Source organism: Poromitra crassiceps, assembly GCF_964638095.1.
Source record: "Poromitra crassiceps genome assembly, chromosome: 7".
Classification (NCBI taxonomy): Eukaryota; Metazoa; Chordata; class Actinopteri; order Beryciformes; family Melamphaidae; genus Poromitra; species Poromitra crassiceps.
In genome coordinates, this window is record NC_139628.1 from 60,243,535 (window position 1) to 60,262,546 (window position 19,012).

Genomic DNA, 19,012 nt, shown 5'->3' on the forward strand with positions numbered 1-19,012 from the left:
CTGACCGTTTGTCTGTTAGCAGGAGGATTACGGCAAAACTACTGGGCTGATTTTCATGAAACTTGGTGGAAGGGTGTAGCATGGGCCAAGGAAGAACCCATTACATTTTGGAGCGGATCTGATCCGGGTCGGCTCAATGGAGGGGGCGGGGCTAGGGAAAAGAGTCTGTTGCTAGGGATAGGAAGGTCGTAGAGAGTCTGGATTCGAGAGGTGGGTAGGGGGCATGGACAGGTGTATCGGGGGGGAGTGTATGTGGGAGGTGGGAGGGGGTGTGGTCAGGAAAGGGGTGGGGCTAGGGAAAAGCTCTACCAAACATTCTGTAACATAACAAAACAAAACATAAAAAATGTAAGTGTGGCTAATATGTTCTAATAGTTAGTGGAAAATGGTGAGTTTTCATGCACATCTTGTTCCCTCAGACAGCCATCGCAAACCATACATTACAATGTCATGTCATTCATGAGTCTCGCATTGGAGGCAATTTGATTTCGGCAAGGCACAGCGCAAGTTGTAGCTCAAACATGCAGACGAGTGGACAGGTAGGCTAAGTCTCCATATCCGAAGGTTATGGGTAAGTTGACCGCCATTTATTGTCTGTTACCAATGACAGTCATTGTCTGTTACCATTCAAAGTAGGCTAGCTTATTGAGCACTTACTAGTTAGCTATAATAGGTATAGCTTAATAATAGCTTATTAAGATACTTGTACTATCGGTTATTCATTTTCTTTGTGCAAATAAACAATAAACAAACATAAATAAACAATAAACACTTACTCTGGACTCTGTACCACTTGTGCTCTTCTCCCTACTTATACTCCAACCACTTATAAAGCCTCAGCCAGGCGGTAATGCAACATAAAGGATGCCAACTGCCATAAAACACCACAGAAGGATTTATTACATCACTGATGACATCACAATTGCTCGAGTGACATCACTGATGACATCACAATTGCTCAAGTGACATCACTGATGACATCACTGATACATGACAATCGTGACATCACAATCGTGGCACACACACCGCCCGCCCACTTATTGGACCATAACATCAGAACCATTGATGGCCACAACACATTCCATGTTATGGGCATTATAGCTGGAGTTACACCAGAGAGCCAAACCAGTACCTCTGATAGCTGTGACATAGCAGCAGTTGGACACATCAATATCCGAAATCAGAGACCCCCTGGCCTTTCATCCATGTCCTATGGGAGGATTGAGAATGCCACAGGTGTGTGATTCTCATGAACATGGTACAACTCATAGCAAAACTCAAAGATATCAAGTAGGATCTATTTTCACCATTCAAATTGAAATTATAATCCACTAGGCATCTTGCACCCTACGCGAGTTCGCCTGCCTTGCAGCTCGCTGAGCTAGCTTCGCATTGGAGGCAATTTGATTTTGGCAAGGCACAGCGCAAGTTGTAGCTCAAACATGCAGACGCGTGGACAGGTAGGCTAAGTATTCTCCATATCCGAAGGTTATGGATAAGTTGACCGCCATTTATCATCTGTTACCAATGACAGTCTTTGTGTGTTACCATTCAAAGTAGGCTAGCTTAATAAGCACTTACTAGTTAGCTAATAGCTTACTAATAGGTATAGCTTAATAATAGCTAATTAAGATACTTTCTAAGGTACTATCTGTTGTTATTCATTTTCTTTGTGCAAATAAACAATAAACAAACATAAATAAACAATTATAGCTGCCCAAGTCAAGGCTGAAGTCTTTTAGCTATACTCCAAGTCAAGTCTCACGTCTTTGGTCACAAGTCCAAGTCAAGTCTCATATGGATGAGCGTTCTATCATCTGCTTCTGCTGCATGCCATCCAGTCTGCTTAGAACATTGCATACTGTAGCTAAAACTAAGGGATTCAAAGCAGGTTCAGGTTTCTTTGCAGCATGTAGCTTTTTCATCATCTGATTCCGTTTTTTGTTGCGAGGCATCTCACAACAATACAAGTAGGAATCAGTATATTCACAAACAAACGTAGTAGTTACTTGCCTGTTGCCTCACTGTTGTAGCGTGGATGAGGTACTGGTGGAGTTGATGTTAGATGGAGAGGGAGGCTGAGCGATTAATAGCCACCTGGGGAGTTTGTATCTCTTCGGTCCTACGATGCAGGTCTGTGAGGTCACACAACTGATATACCAGCAGGAGCTGCTTTTTCGTCTTATGGACAGACTGGATGCTTGCTGGCGGTGTTTTATGGGACTGGATGCTTGCGTGTAAAAAGACACACTGCTTCCACTTATATAGGGTGAGCCAGGAAGGATTTATGACATCACTGATGACATCACAATTGCTCGAGTGACATCACTGATGGCATCACAATTGCTCAAGATGATGTCATCAGTGGGACGGACAGACAAACAGAGCCCTAGCTCCCTTAGATAGATAGATGTGCTCTTCCAGACACTTTTAGAGACACTGTGAGGGAATAAATTCATTACCGTAACACATTTTTAATTGGAAATATGAAACAACAAACTTTTTTTTTTCAATGGCAAGCACTTCAATATGCTCAAGGGTAATGGGTATCACCCAAAATGTGTATGATTAACAAATACGAAGTTGTAGCTAACATTGTGAGAAATGACATGTTGTATTACGACTACATACTTACCTGAGAAAATAAAAATCTGTTCTACTTAGAGACTCAACAACCATTTCTGTGGATTCCTTGCCCCCAAAAATGTGGAAATAGACACCAAATTTGTAATTCTAGGTCTAGTTGGAGTCAAGATATGGCCAACATTTTAATAATGGCAGCCATTTTGAAAAAATGTAATTTTAACATATTTCCACTAATGGGATTTTCTGGGATTTTTAATATAGTGTTTCGGGCATCAATATAAACATAAAAATGTGAAAATAAATTATGTTGCAATTAGTTTAAGGTCAAACCTTATTTTCCCTAGACTAATATCATATGGTCAGGGAGACATTTTTACTCAAAAATAATGTTTGGAATGGATTCAGCACCCCTGAAAACCCCTAGTTAGACACCCCACAAGTTCATTTTAGACTTTTAATTTTTATCATATTTTTCACCCAAGCCCTCGGGGCACCTTAACTTTGATTGGCTCTCCAGGATTTTCCACGAGGATTTGGGTTTGCACTAATTGAGAGGTGATTCTAGACACCTATAAGAACACATTGGTGAAGAAAGCTATTGGTAGTAAATTTTTTCACAGATGGTCCAAGCATTTTGCTAAAATTCTCTAACTAAGAGGCAGAAGCAGCCCGGGCTGCAGGCTGGGTGTGAAGCTTCTCTCCAGGTACAGATAATTGATTAGAAACGAGGATCTGACGACAGAGACCAGCCAAACAGCTGGCAATCTATCATCGCTTCAGCTGCAAGTCCTGATGTCCTCCAAAGGGTCCGAGGAGGACCCGTGGGGGTCCGAGGACCCCACTTTGAGAGTTCCAGGGGGGGTCCCCAGTGGAAAAGGGGGATCATTTATTTTCACTATAATTCCATCCATAAGTAACACAATGACAGAATGTATGACTATTTTGGTCATGTAAACACATGACCAAAATAGTACATACATTTATCTAAATGCAAAAATCGTATCAGATGGGGGACCCTGGGACAAAATCTTATCAAATTGGGGCACTGCTCTAAACTCCTGCTGTCCATGCCTTGCTCAAGGACACTTAAGCAGGACTCATGCTTCCTGGACTTGCACCCTGAGTCCTCTTGAGTCCTGAAGACCCTTGCTCCACTAAACCCAGCACAACACACCTGCTATCTCACCCTGCCTTTACCCTCTTACACCCACCCGGGTTCTGTTTAGGTCCTCACCCCAAATAGCCCAAGGCACTGTGACAGATACTGCTGCTAAATGTCAGTCTATTGTCACGTTCAGTCATCCAGTGTCCTCTCACTCAGGCCTTCAAGGCACACAGCGCTAACGAGTAGCTTAGCTTAGCTGATGAGTAGCTTAGCATATGAGTCACACACAGTGGCGATTCAAGGACTTGTTTTAATCTTTGGGAGGTGCAAGAACCATAAGCATAAACACAAGGTTTAGATTTTTTTTTTTTTTTTTCAAATGCAATATACTGTAGATTGATGGTTTTAAGCTATTGTGCATGCTATTGTATATGGATTGTATTATTGTATTATATGTAGGCCTACATGTATTATTATAATGTACTCAAGATCCAGCAAATACTTTTGAATATGCGTATAAATAGAGTATTATCTGCAGGACATGGACTCATTTGACTTTGACTGTCTAGTGATTATTAAGGTGAAAACAGATTATGGAGGCCTAGTGGACTGTTGAATATGTGGAAGAACATCCAACAGCTGTCACTCTCTTCAGTACTTGTCCCTGTGAAAAAGGGCACCTTGGTCACTTAAAACACTCCAATCTTACATTTCAGGCAATTTCAGTGTGTCAATCAGAGTTCTGATGACACACAAACTACATTTGGGGCGGTACTGAGGGTGGCCAATCAGATTGCAAGGTCAGTGCCACCCTGGACTCCCCTTCGGCTCCCCTACCCCCCCCCCCCCCCCCCATCCCTAGCCCCCCCCCCCACCCCACCCCACCCCACCCGGTCCCACATGGCTCTAATGTTCCAGGCAGCAGTTTGGATCAGTTTGGATCCCCACACAGACCAGACACTTCAATTCTACCGTGTTGTATTAGTTTATATTCATGTTCCTATGGACTGTTGCTGCACTAGTTATCTACAGTTTATGTCTTGTGCTCTTTAGCCATCTTTCTTTGATCTGTTTTAGTTTTCTGTGTTTTCAACTTGCTCTTTGTTTCCTTTCCTTTTGTAAAGCACTTGAACTCTTGACAAGGGCCATATTACTTACGTACTTACATATGTACTTATGTACTTACATAGTATGTAAGTACATATTACGTACTTGCATACATACGCACTTAGTTACTTACTACTTCATTACACTTGGGCTGTGTGAATAAAGTTCTCAATCTGAAGGAAGTTCTCAAGACACAGTCCTAAAGAAGTTCTCAATCTACTGATTTGAATCTGAACCACCAGTGGTTCGCACCAATCAGCATCCTATGAGGCAGCTACGGGCGGGCTTTGGTGTGACGCCAGCGAGAGAGCGAGCCTGTGATAGACGTGATGGACAGATGGTTCATCCAATCACCTGCCAGGTATTTTTTGAAAGTGCGTGCCATTTGAAACTGTTTCCCGAGCCACTCGTTCCAAGATGGTTATGTGAAAACAAACCAGCTGGCAGCGTCAGGTTGGTAAGTGCATGAATGTAAAGCAAATCTTCCCTGGATCTACAGGCACTGGGCTACAGACAGGATCTACAGGCACTGGGCTACAGACAGGATCTACAGGCACTGGGCTAGAATTGCATAGTTCATCACAGACAGAGTCTGAATTGTGTTTTCTAGTCAACTGACATCAGCTTAGTTTCCACAGCAGGGGGCGATGCTCACTTTTTCTTAACTGGGAAAAACTAAAAACTCATTCTCTTGTTGTTACTGTTGCTCTCTCCACCTACATGTGTGGAGAGACTGAATGCAACCAAAGGCATTCTGGGAAATGTAGGAGCTCATTAACTGAAGTAGAATTAAGGAAGCAGGTTGAGGGACATTGGGTAAATTACAACACGTCATCACAAAATTCCTGGAAGGCAGTAAACATCTCAGAACATCCTCATCATCTCAGAACTAATAACAGTTCAAGAGTAATTGAGCGTGGATTGTAGCATTAAAAACACATAGAGCTGAACTTGAGCTGAACTATATATATATATATATATATATATATATATATATATATATAGTTTATAGGGTGTCACAGGTCCAACACATCAGACTTTCAAAATGCATAACATTCACGTGCAATCAGATATGTTGGAAAAACTACACAATATCAAATAAGAGTTAGATGATGAAGTCGGAAAGTCTGCTGAGAAAGTTTTGTTACCGGAGTTGCTGAGTGTCCGGCGAGCCTAGGAATTGAGCATGTGTAGCGCGCAACATTTCTAGTATCTATATACAGTATATATATTTGGATTTTTGGATATATTGGACCCTTTTGCCTGCAGTGTGAACTAGTGCCCAGATGTTACATCATATTCTGTGTGAAAGCCAAGTAAACTTCCTCAAATCGCCTCCTCCACTCTCCAACATAAAAATATAATTTAGGAATGTAATCCACTGTTAAAAGCTTCAAAACCATTTGTATGAACTCTCAATTTTCCAACCTTCCTGCAATTCTACTGAAGGCCAGAAGATGGCTCCCTTCTTCACATATTGTGGTTAGGCTGGCTCTATGTGAAAACCAGAAGTCATATCTAGTACCTTTTCACATGAAAAATGTAATCCCGCTATCTGACTCTGTAAAGAAGGACGGTTGAGTGAAGTGTTTCTGTCATGAAGGCCTGAAGGAAGCAAGCAGTCTCCTCTCCAGTAGAATTCAAGTCAGTTTGGATTTGACCTCTGACCTCAGTGTGTATGTGACAGCTATCAACATCTCCTCAGGTCTACTGGATCTCCTCAGGCGGCCCACATCTCCTCAGGTCTGCTGGATCTCCTCAGGTCTACTGAATCTCCTCAGGTCTACTGGATCTCCTCAGGCGGCCCACATCTCCTCAGGTCTACTGGATCTCCTCAGGTCGCCCACAATTTCCAAGGAGCTCTTTGGAAGACATATCAGGTGAGCTGGAAACTGTTTAGAGATGCTGCTTATATGAGGATGGAGTGGTTGACAGCTTGGTTCAGTCCCATCTGCCAATTGTGGGGGGAGGGCAGGGGTCAACCAGGATGGGTGATTTAACCAACCTCCCACACCTGAGAGCAGGTGTGTGATGCCCCTCCCACACCTGGGAGCAGGTTGGTGATGCCCCTCCCACACCTGGGAGCAGGTTGGTGATGCCCCTCCCACACCTGAGAGCAGGTGTGTGATGCCCCTCCCACACCTGGGAGCAGGTTGGTGATGCCCCTTCCCATATTTTACTGTTGGCCAATAAGCAGCTCTGGTGCAGGAAGTGGGGTTAGGTAGGTACAGTAACATGTTTAAGGACATGTGGTAGTTATTGAAGGAAGGATTTTAACCATCTGTCTTAGTTCCTGCCATTAAAGTTACCATCATTTCCAGACTAGGCTTTTACTATAGAGGTGCGAAGTTGGAACTGGAGTCAGAATGTTCATTGCTTGTGACTTGACTTGCTGCATGATGTATAGAAGACTTGAGACTTGACTTTGACTTGCACTTTGATGACTTGAATAGGTTTCTTGACTTGAGATGTGTAAATGACTTGGTTGAAAGTAATGCGATTTGATCCAGCAAATTACTTAATTTAAATTCTGTTTTCTGAATTTGCATGCAATGAGTGAACGTATAGAATTTGATAGAGACTAAAACCTGAAACAGGAATGGTTTAGTTTTATAGAGAGACAAAAAAAAATACTCGGTTATGTTGTTTGTGTTTATTTATTTCTAATGTGTGTTTTTTTTTCTGTCCACAAAGTCATATTAGTCACTACTATGTTAGATCAGTTTTCCCTCACTGCAATGGCAGTCAACTACACAAGAGCCCAAACCCAGCATGGCCCCTCCACCTCTCAAAGATGAATTGTTTTACTACAACCGACGACTCCAAAAACATCAGATACCACAGATACAGGCTCACATCAACCGATACTTGGTTTTAATCTGATCCTTTTGGTGAAAACATATCTGATTGATTGATTGATATCTGCCAAAATCAGGAGGTAAGGTGCTATTTCCATGCACATGTGAAGCATCAAAACATAGCCGAGTCACGGAAACACGTGCAATTTGAGAAGATTTTGATTTTCCTCTGTGCAAGAGATTTGAGGACTGAGCTCGAGTCAACGGCTGCCTTTTTACATTCAAATAATTCAGAGAAGAATGCTCCACAGTTTAAACGTCAGCGCTGAGGGAATTTGCGTAGTGTCACTGGACGTCTAGAATGATTGGCAGGCCGTTTTATTCCCATCTGCCAGTGGGATGAGGAGTGGGCGGGACCATTAGCTCAGGTTTGTGCTCTCATTTAAAACACCACATTTCTAGTGCTATCTGTACAACATTCAACAACACATTTCTCTTGTTTTTTTTCTTTTGTCTTTTTTCCATAATGCCAAAACAATAATAATAATAATTATCATTATAAGAAGAGCATTTTTCCATCTCAACGGCATTGAACAAACACCACACAAACGGAAATAAAAATCTAATAAAGGCCTCAATACCAGATACACGTCACCTTCAAGTGGTGCTAGAGATAGAGAGACAGTTTTACGGACGAGAGAGGGACACGGAGGACGAGCAAGCATGAGAGAGAGAGGAGAAGGAGTGAGGGAGGTTGGAAAGAAGGGAGGAGAGAGAGGACAGGACAGGTGAATAATTGTTTTCTCAAGTTGATAAATGTTTTAGTGTCACCGCGGACATGTTTTGGCACCTCATAAGATTAAATATAATATTACTCAGTCTTAGACTTGGGCTTTGGTTTACCAAGGGTTAGTAATAAGACCAAACGCAGTCTTACCCTACATCTATGGTGATTTTCACATCTAAGGGTTAAGCAGTCCCTTGTTTCGATCCTCTAGCTATGCTAGAATGTAATAATAAGGCCTAGTGACCTTGTTTAAGGCCAAGTGGCCTGAATAGGAGGAGAAAAATCTGCTTTCCCCAGGAGAAGGTCAGGAGGTACAGTAAGACACGAGAGAAGGAGAAGGTCAGGAGGTACAGTAAGACACGAGAGAAGGAGAAGGTCAGGAGGTACAGTAAGACACGAGAGAAAGAGAAGGTCAAGAGGTACAGTAAGACACGAGAGAAGGAGAAGGTCAGGAGGTACAGTAAGACACGAGAGAAGGAGAAGGTCAGGAGGTACAGTAAGACACGAGAGAAGGAGGTCAGGAGGTACAGTAAGACACGAGAGAAGGAGAAGGTCAGGAGGTACAGTAAGACACGAGAGAAGGAGAAGGTCAGGAGGTAAGACACGAGAGGAGAAGGTCAGGAGGTAAGACACGAGAGGAGAAGGTCAGGAGGTAAGACACGAGAGAAGGAGAAGGTCAGGAGGTAAGACACGAGAGAAGGAGGTCAGGAGGTACAGTAAGACACGAGAGAAGGAGAAGGTCAGGAGGTACAGTAAGACACGAGAGAAGGAGAAGGTCAGGAGGTACAGTAAGACACGAGAGAAGGAGGTCAGGAGGTACAGTAAGACACGAGAGGAGGAGAAGGTCAGGAGGTAAGACACGAGAGAAGGAGAAGGTCAGGAGGTACAGTAAGACACGAGAGAAGGAGAAGGTCAGGAGGTAAGACACGAGAGAAGGAGAAGGTCAGGAGGTACAGTAAGACACGAGAGAAGGAGAAGGTCAGGAGGTACAGTAAGACATGAGAGGAGGAGAAGGTCAGGAGGTACAGTAAGACACAAGAGAAGGAGAAGCTCAGGAGGTACAGTAAGACACGAGAGAAGGAGAAGGTCAGGAGGTACAGTAAGACACAAGAGGAGGAGAAGGTCAGGAGGTCAGACACAAGAGAAGGATTTAGGAAAATGGGTTGAGGTGAAGAAGGAAAAGACCAAATGGAGAGGAAGCGGAGGGACAGAGAGATAGAGATAGATAATGTAGATAATAGGCTAAGTGCTTTTGGTGAGTTTTACAAAATACACCAGGAAGTGCTTGAAACAGAAGGCACGGTGGCATTGACAGTAGTTGTTAAGGAGACACCACTAAGGGACTTTCACTACCAAACTCATAAGGTGCTCTAAAGAGGAACTGAAACACATTAATGCACATTAAGGAAATGCGTAAGGCGGCGGTCACAACCATTGGCTCCCTCATCAAACAGGCGGGGAGAACAGAGTTGATAACCAATCCAGTCATGTTGTGGGATATTACTGTCATAGATTCAGTCTTTTCTGCAAACATGCCTTCAAACCATGCATGATATGCAATTTAAAATTTTCTAACTTATGGTGGAAATTTGTGTTCAGAATGTTAACCCTACAAAAATTATATATTGTGATTAACGTTTGCGTCTCCAACGCTCTTAATAACCATTTCAATGGCTGGATATCTGACACACTGATCAATTGATTGACCTGACTCATTGATTGGGGCAAATGGATTGAAACCACAGCTTTACACAACAACAACAGAAAGTGACAATTTCAATTGAAAAAGTTTGGTCTATTGATAAAGTAAAAAATAAAAACAACTACTTTGGGAACTCAAACCTTGCACAGTGCTCTGTATAGACATTCCAACTAGTCTTAGCTCACAAACATTATAATCAATATTACCTATATTCATAACCTTTTTTTCCATAAGCATCTTGAAAGGAAAATAAACGTAAAAAGTTGTTCTGCCTTTTTTTCTTTCTTGTCTTTACAAAAGCTACACATATTCTACTGGGATGTCTATGCATTTGTTAGTGTTTTAATAATTACTCCTACCATTGTCTTGTCTTTTCTTGTCCAAAAAAAGAAAGAAAGAAAAACAGGAGAGGGAATCTACTCATCTAGACACCATACCCCGAGAGTACGCTTTGTTTCTCACATGTAGTCTGGTTCCGTGAGGGTTACTCCTTTCTTTTCCTGTGTCTTCCTTGTGTCTTCCTTGTGTCTTCTCTCTTATTCATTAAGGAGAAAAACCAAAGTGTCTTTGTTTTGTGTGACACAGTCGCTAAGTCTCAATGTGTCAGTTGATTGTGTTCGGGGGGTTCGAGCGGCATCGCCGCAGCCCCAAACAGACTCCGCCTCTTCTCCCCGCGCTTCTGCGATGACCTGGCACGCGCTGCCGCTGTAAACACTGACTTCTGAACTTTAACCTCCCTTTCTTCGCTCGACCTTCGACCCCTTTGATCACGTGATCTCGTACGGTTTCTTTTCAAGCTGAGCCACAGACGGCTGCCATCGGTGTTGAGGACATCACGCGAGCAATGTAGCATTGCTTTTACAACTTAACTATTCACAACACCCTACTGTAGAACCATTTTCAACAAATATACTTATATCTTTTTAAACTGTATATTCAGATAAAATGAATGAGCTATCGGAGCATACTGGAAGCTCCCTTGACAACATACATGAACAGGCACTAACTGAAAACAAAACATTACGAACCTGTCTTTCTCGTTTTCCTCTGGATCTCTTCTACACTTTTCACACATACAAGGCAGTGATGTAGGGAATCATCATGAGGAGCACACTCTCTCATGCTGTTAGGGAATCATCATGAGGAGCACACTCTCTCATGCTGTTAGGGAATCATCATGAGGAGCACACTCTCTCATGCTGTTAGGGAATCATCATGAGGAGCACACTCTCTCATGCTGTTAGGGAATCATCATGAGGAGCACACTCTCTCATGCTGTTAGGGAATCATCATGAGGAGCACACTCTCTCATGCTGTTAGGGAATCATCATGAGGAGCACACTCTCTCATGCTGTTAGGGAATCATCATGAGGAGCACACTCTCTCATGCTGTTAGGGAATCATCATGAGGAGCACACTCTCTCATGCTGTTAGGGAACACTGAATAGCTTAGCTGAGGTTCACAGCTTGAAACTGTTCTGGACGATACTCTCCTCCGTGTTTTTCTATCAGAACTTGACCAGAACCTGATGTTTGGGGTGTCAAACCATCTTAAAGTTGGGGTCAAGTTTTCAGTGGGGTTGTTTGTCCAACGTTCAGTCAGGAGGGCATCTCTTCACAGCCGGCTTTGACTTGGTCAATATAGTAGTCAGGGATATACGTTAGTGTGATAAATGCTTGTCTCTGGAATGATGCTGCATCTGCCCTAGACCTTGTACTTGTTTCTTTTGTTTATCAAATAAATGGTCATCTTAAACTTTAAATTAGCTTGTCTTGGTGTGAAGATTGGTTGGAAAACACGGAATAGAAAGAAGACCTAAAAATCCTGAAAATATGCATCCATAGTGCTTTGTAGAGGACTGTTGGAACTGAAGTAGACAGTTGTTATTGGAGAGGGGGGGGGGGGGGGGCAGTTGCTCAGTCCTTTTCAATACCGTCAACCCCTAGCTTTATGCCCAAAAACACCAGGAGTCAAATATCTTCACAGACGACCAGAACAAGCGAGAGCATCAGGGGAACTATTCTTTTGACCTTCAAACCCTTTCCTCTCTGCAAAGCTTCCTTGGCACCTTCTTCACTTCCTTAAGTGTCGTCAAAAGCCTTGGACCCCTCTCTCCTCTTGGCATGGTGTCATCCTGCAACATTCTTAATCTGCTAAGACTCCCTCCTCCTCTCTCACCGTGTGGTCGGAGCTCAGGCCTGGTGAGAGAGCGAGGGACATCCTCAGATCCGCTTCCTGCCTCGGAGAATCCTCTAGACTGCTGCTGTCCCCCGCTGCCTCCAAATCCTCGTCCAGCTCCTCCTCTGGCTCCTCCTCGTCGTCCTCCATCTTACCCTTAAGCGCCAGACCCACTCTCGTATTCGTGGATGCTGAGGCCAAATTGGCGTCTTGGTGGTGGAGGCTGCTCTCCAGAAGCCCGTTGGGGGTCTGGTTTTGGGTGCAGGCCCATTCCCCCAGGGGCGCCTGGGACTCAGCCTCACTCACGTACCTCCATACTGCCAGGGAGTCGGGGTCTGAGCGATTTATCCGGGGCTGGGTGGGCTTCGGAGGCCCGTCGTCTTCCAAAGTGGCCACGGAGCCCCTTTTGCGCCTGGACTTACTGGTGTGGTTGACCTGGAGGTGCATGGCCATCAGCTCTGCCGAGGAGGTGCGGAAAGGGCAGAACAAACACTGGCTCAAGGTGATGGCAGATGCTCTGTCCCCTCCTCCACCACCACCTCCTTCCCCCAAGCTTGACATTTCATCCTCCTCCATCCCGCCAAGGCCAGGTGAAGGACGACGGGATAGATCCAGGGGTTCAAACCCGACTTCGTGGCCCGAAGACGTGGACCCGTCCTTGCTGCTGCCGTTCGACGGCTGCACCATTCGGCTGGTGGTGAGGGGCTTGCGACGGGACACTTTGGGGGCCTTCGGAGGAGGAGACTCTCTGATCCACCCTCCCTCCATCCCTCCTTGGTAGAGCGCCCCCATCACCCCAGAGAGATACCTGTATTGTGTCTCCAAGTCCACATCCCTCAGAGCCGCCAAGGCCTTCTGATGCTCCCGCTGGTCGGGAAGTCCTAGGAGCCAAGGCTGCTGGCCGGGCCTGGAGGAGGGGTTCTCCGCTGGGCCTCGGGGGACCGGGCAGTGGTTGAGCACCTGGGCTCGGCGCTGCTTGCCGAGCCCAGAGGGTCCAGAGGTCAGACTGTTGATCTGCTTGGCCAGTCCAGAGGTTCCAGAGGTCAGACTGTTGATACTGGACGAGGAGGTGTTGGAGGAGGAGGAGGAGACAGACAGGGCGTTGCGTTGCTCCCTGTGGTGCCGCTGGAGGTGGTACTTCAGCGAACCCGACTGGGTGCCCGCATAGTCACAGTGGGGGCATTTGTAGGGTCTCTCACCTGGGGAGAATGATAGTACATTGGAAGTGAAGTGGATTTGTATGTAATACAGCATAGCATAGCAAAACAGTGTATTATTTACTGACTGGGCAAGTGGATCAGAACAGAACAAATTGTCACGTGACTTTTTTGTTTACCCAAATACAAACAACAAGGTTAAACAGGTGTGTGATATTTTACTGTGGGGAGATGTAGTTGCACATTTCCAAAGGAAGGTGGCAGCATTTCATCACTGATTTTTTTTTAAAATAACACTGATGAGTATGTTAAGGAAGACTGGCATCACATTGGAGTCCCATCAACAGCAGCAAATATCTTGTGTGACCAGAAGAAGAAAGAAAAAAGACTGCAGCAGCATGAATGAAGCATTATCCATGCTTCAAAATGAAAGAGATATAATCACAATTTGACTTTGTTGCTGAAACGAACAAAAACATCATAATAGTCGAGTTAAGAGTCTCAAGAGGACAGTAATATCAAGGGATTTCCATGACAATTTGATGCCTTCACTTTGACTGCTTTTTGTAGCACTGTCCCAAGTGGTAATCCCTTAACAGCAAAGATAAGCATCAGTGTGTGAGTGAAAAGTGGGGAAGATGTTACGGTGATGATGTGTTACTGTAGGTGCTATGAGATCAGTGATGATGTGGTACTGTAGGTGCTATGAGATCAGTGATGATGTGTTACTGTAGGTGCTATGAGATCAGTGATGATGTGGTACTGTAGGTGTTATGAGATCAGTGATGATGTGTTACTGTAGGTGTTATGAGATCAGTGATGATGTGGTACTGTAGGTGCTATGAGATCAGTGATGATGTGTTACTGTAGGTGCTATGAGATCAGTGATGATGTGGTACTGTAAGTGCTATGAGATCAGTGATGATGTGGTACTGTAGGTGCTATGAGATCAGTGATGATGTGGTACTGTAAGTGCTATGAGATCAGTGATGATGTGGTACTGTAAGTGCTATGAGATCAGTGATGATGTGGTACTGTAAGTGCTATGAGATCAGTGATGATGTGGTACTGTAGGTGCTATGAGATCAGTGATGATGTGGTACTGTAGGTGCTATGAGATCAGTGATGATGTGGTACTGTAGGTGCTATGAGATCAGTGATGATGTGTTACTGTAGGTGCTATGAGATCAGTGATGATGTGGTACTGTAGGTGCTATGAGATCAGTGATGATGTGGTACTGTAGGTGTTATGAGATCAGTGATGATGTGGTACTGTAGGTGCTATGAGATCAGTGATGATGATAGTAACTGAATAGATTTCAGTGAATGCCTCTTGGCCATTAACTTGCTGGAACTGGTACTTAGATATACACTAGTCATCTTCTAACCATAGTGTGATTGCTGGTGCTGGAGATTAGTGATGGCCTCTTCAAAATAGAAAAGATGGTTATAAATAATTATCTATCAAAATGCTTTAATTAATGCTAATTAATAAAAAATGATGATGACTCATTCTGACAAAGTCTTGCCAATTTGGATGGTCATTAATTACGAGTGTGTGGGCGTGCTGTGAGAGTTTTTAATTTTCATCAAAGTGCTGCTCACCTGGCACTAAAAATAAAACACTTAAAAAGTATTTTGGGGAAAAGCCTGTTGGCGTCTGTTGGAAAAGTGCGTGCCTTCGCTCCCCAGTCAGTATAACAGTGTAGGAATTATTTTTAAGTGAATTTAAGGAGATAAATCATATTGTAGGTCGGCTTGTTTCAAAGACGGGTTCAGAGAATGCGGGTCTAAGGAAGATTAAAGACGAAAATGGGTTCTGAAATGATTCTGGAGAAATCAGTGAACATGTACTCTGTGCCCAGACGATTACAGACACACTGTCTAAGAGTGGTGCTGTTACAGACACACTGTCTAAGAGTGGTACCGTCTAAGAGGGAACCGTTCACTTGGCCAGTCATAGGCCAGTGATGGCTTCAGCCTTCTCCAATCAGTAACGACTTTGCGATCAGACGACACGGGAGGCGCAGCCCATTTTTCGAACCGCTCTCTCATCGGTGCTACGACCTGTCACTCATTCAATTTCAACCCGCCTTCAAAAACCAGCAGTGGCTGTGAAGTGGCACAGACTCATTGATGTAGTATGCGGAGCGCAGCGATTCAACGTAATATTGGAGTCTGGGGAGAGACTTTGTCTCTAGCAGTGGAGCTGCTCAGTCGCCTGCAGTGGAAGTACAGTAAATGTTTGGAACTGGACAGTTCCCTGGTGTAAATGTGGCCACTAAAAGAAGATACATGCTCAACAAAACCCTTCCCAGGATATCTAGTTTAATAAAGTCGATGTTTGTTATCTAGTTTAATAAAGTCGGTGTTTGTTTGACTCTCAGCAGTTTCTCACCTGTGTGAACTCTCAGGTGCACTTTCAGATGGTGTGAGGAGCGGAAGGCTTTGCCACAGTAAGGGCAGTCTTTCACCCCCGAGCCGCGCACACGCTCCCTGCTGGAGACCGACGGTATGGCGGAGACTGTCGTCAAGCCATTCTCTCCTGCAAGGAGAGAAAAAGCATTTATGTGTATGAGTGTGTGTGTGTGTGTGTGTCAGGTGTGAGGGGCTTTAACAGAGCTTTGTAAGCAATATAAGAACAACATAGTATCATTGTAATGATATAGTGCCAAATGATGTGCCGTTACATATTGACAGTGTTGGGAGGGTTACTTTTCAAATGTATTCCACTACAGATTACTGAATACATGTCATTTGTAACATATTCCATTAGATTACTCAAGTTAAGTAACATATTCTAAATACTTTGGATTACTTTTGGAATACTTCAAAATCATTTTTGCTGAACCCATTTGTCTGAATGTATGGCGACGCGACGCGACGGGACTGTGGTGGAGAGGTGCACTGATGTAATGCTGCCACCTTCTTCAGCAGGTTGGTCAGTGAAACCTTCATATTTTATTTATATTTTATTATATTAATTTTTTTTATATTTCCATGTCAGACATGCTTTCCTGAGAGTGTCCTGGCTGTGTGGCTCCTCCCACATCACCCTTGTCTCGTGCTGTGTGGCTCCTCCCACATCGCCCTTGTCTCGTGGGGTGTGGCAGGTGCAGTACGCGCACACAAATTGTTGCACTTTTTTTTTATCTGTTCATGGGAAATGCGTGCTTCATTTTAGAGCAAATAAAAGGGGAAAAAAACAAATACAGTAATCTCCTAAAGTAATATATTTTTAAAGACAGTAACTGTAGTCAGAATGCCACCAATTTAAACTGTAACTGTAATGGAATACAGTTACTCATATGTATTCCGTTACTCCCCAACCCTGCATATTGAACGATCTCAACACAACTCAGAAGATGAAATGGGGAAAACAGTGGATGTGATTCTACCTTGGAAGCTTGAGATGACTGATGATTGAAATGCAGCTGCTCCTGTATGTTGCGTTCCTCCACTGTGCAGTTTAGCCTCCTGTCTCACGTCACCTCCTCTCCCTCCTCCTCCTCCCCCTCCTCCTCCTCCTCCTCCTCCTCCTCCTCCTCCTCCTCTACTCCGGCTGCTGCTGCCCTCCTCCTCGCCGCCGCCTGCTCTCTGGGGCCTCTGAGTGTGAACGCGGGCGTGGACCACCACCTGCTGCAGGCTTCGGAAAAGCTTCCCACAGTCGGGGCATTCCCACGGGCCTCCTCCGCCCCCGGGGGCGGCCGCCTCGTCTCTGGGGTCCAGGCTCCCGAGGTAGGCCCGGACCTGGTCGGCCTCCGTGATCACGGAGCTCCGAGCCGGGGCTCGCTGGCCCTGCTGCTGGCCTCGCTGCTGAGCTGCCACCAGGCTGCGAGCCACCAGCTGCCACATGGCCGCCTGGTCGCCTCCGTCAGACACCGACGCCGTCACCTCCCCTCCTCTAGCTCCTCCTCTTCCTCTTCTGGGGTCTCCCGAGCCTCCGATGCCACCGCCGTTTCCCATCTCCGCCACCTGAGCCACGGCCTGGAGCCTCTCCATGCAGCTGGCCCCACCGCCGTCAGTAGGCAAGCCCAGGTAGCCCAGGATGGCTGACTTGGTGGAGCCCATCGCCCCTCGGCCTCCAGCGTCCCTCTCTGATCGTCCTCGTCCCCCTCTCCCGCCTCCGCGTTGGGCCAGCAGGAGGCTGGAGTAAAGGGCGTTGAGAGACTGATTGCTCGTAGAGCCTTTGGCCTGCTGCTCGGCGCCCAGCGGACCCCCGAGGGCCCCCAGCCCAGCCTTCAGCCCGAGCTTGTTGAGGTGGACTTTCATGTGGTTCTTGAGGAACCAGGGTTCCTTGAAGCCGCGGCCGCATACCTGGCACTTGTGGTCCAGGGAGTCCTTGTGCTTACGCATGTGGCCCTTCAGGAACCAAGACTGGGTGAAGCGCTGGCCGCAAACATCGCAGCGGAAGGCTGGCAGTGTGGGGGAGGCGACCGCCGGCACTGCCGCCGCCTGAGGCGTGTGGGGGGTGGGTGTGGGCGTCGGGGTGGGGGTGGGGGTGGGGGTGGGGGTGGGTACGGGCGTGTCAGGGGTTGCGATGATGGGCCTGGAGCTGTAGGCAGGTGGCGGCGCCGGTACCTCGGGGGAAGGGTGGCACTCCTGCAGATGAGATGCCAGGCTCTCCTCCTGGCTGGCGGAGAAGGGGCACAGGGTGCATTTGTACGGGTTGTGGAGAATGCGGACGTGGCGTGCCAGCTCCGACGCCGTGCGGAATTTTCCTTTGCAGGCATGGCAGCGAAACGTAGGCGCTGTCGGAGTCGAGGCTGCCTCCCCTACGGTCGGACCACCGGAGGAATATGGAGAGGTCACGGACACGGGATCCTCAGTCAGCGGAGGGGTCAAGGGCGTACTTGCCTCCAGTAGGAAGTTTGGGTTCTGGTCTGTCTGTAGGCCCTCATCTAGACCTCGGACGTCATCATCTACTTCCTCCTCCTCTCTGAGATGCTGGATGAGAGTCCCCGGCAGTGAGCGCTGGTTCTGGTGGCTTCGGTGGTTCTGGATTATGTCCTTGTGGTTCTGCTGGACCTTGAGGTGCTGCTGTAGGGGTGTTGAGGGGAGCCCGGTCCGGTACAGGGCTGAAGCTCGGCGGTCCCGGTCCAGACTGTGAGCCCGCGCGTGGAGAGACAAAATACTTTGGAAGCGGAATCTCTTCCCACACACGTGACAGGGAAACCTGAGCGCCGGCCCTGAGGAGGCCCCTCCCCCTCCAGGTATGGCGCCGGTAACTGTGTCCTTCTGGAACAGCTGGAGGTCCAGCTCGTCGCTGCAGCTTCCACTCTGCCCAGAGGAGAGGGCCAGCTCCAGGGCCCCGAAGCCGAGGAGCGGGGCCGGAGGAGTGGCCGGGGGACAACTCTCCAAGCCGGGGCTGCGTCCAGCTTCCTGCCCCCCGCCTCCTGGGAACAGGGCCACGGCTGGAGTGGGGGACGGAGGGACGCCGTCCAGCTCTTCCTCGTCGTCTTCCTCATGAACACTGTGGTTGTTGCTGTCTTGGTGGAGGGCGAAGGGAGAGAGGGGGAAGTAAGGCGTGGTGTCCGGGCTGCGGGGGGAAGGCCCGGGGCTGCCGGGTAGAGAGAGCTGGGTGTGAGGAG

The 19,012-nt window shown here is 46.4% G+C and overlaps 1 protein-coding gene across 2 annotated transcripts in view; it reads right to left on the reverse strand.

The window, feature by feature from the left end:
• Positions 1-11,411: 11,411 nt before the first annotated feature.
• znf219 (zinc finger protein 219) overlaps positions 11,412-19,012 on the reverse strand; it is a 29,342-nt gene continuing 21,741 nt past the window's right edge. For both annotated transcript variants that reach the window (XM_083640402.1, XM_083640403.1), the window contains 3 exons: positions 16,820-19,012; positions 15,820-15,966; positions 11,412-13,463 (listed from right to left, as the gene is read on the reverse strand). The exon at positions 16,820-19,012 is cut by the window's right edge and continues 100 nt beyond it. In XM_083640402.1, coding sequence (XP_083496528.1) covers positions 12,232-13,463; positions 15,820-15,966; positions 16,820-19,012 — 3,572 coding nt within the window. In that variant the 3' untranslated portion in view covers positions 11,412-12,231. The remainder of the gene's footprint in view (positions 13,464-15,819; positions 15,967-16,819) is intronic.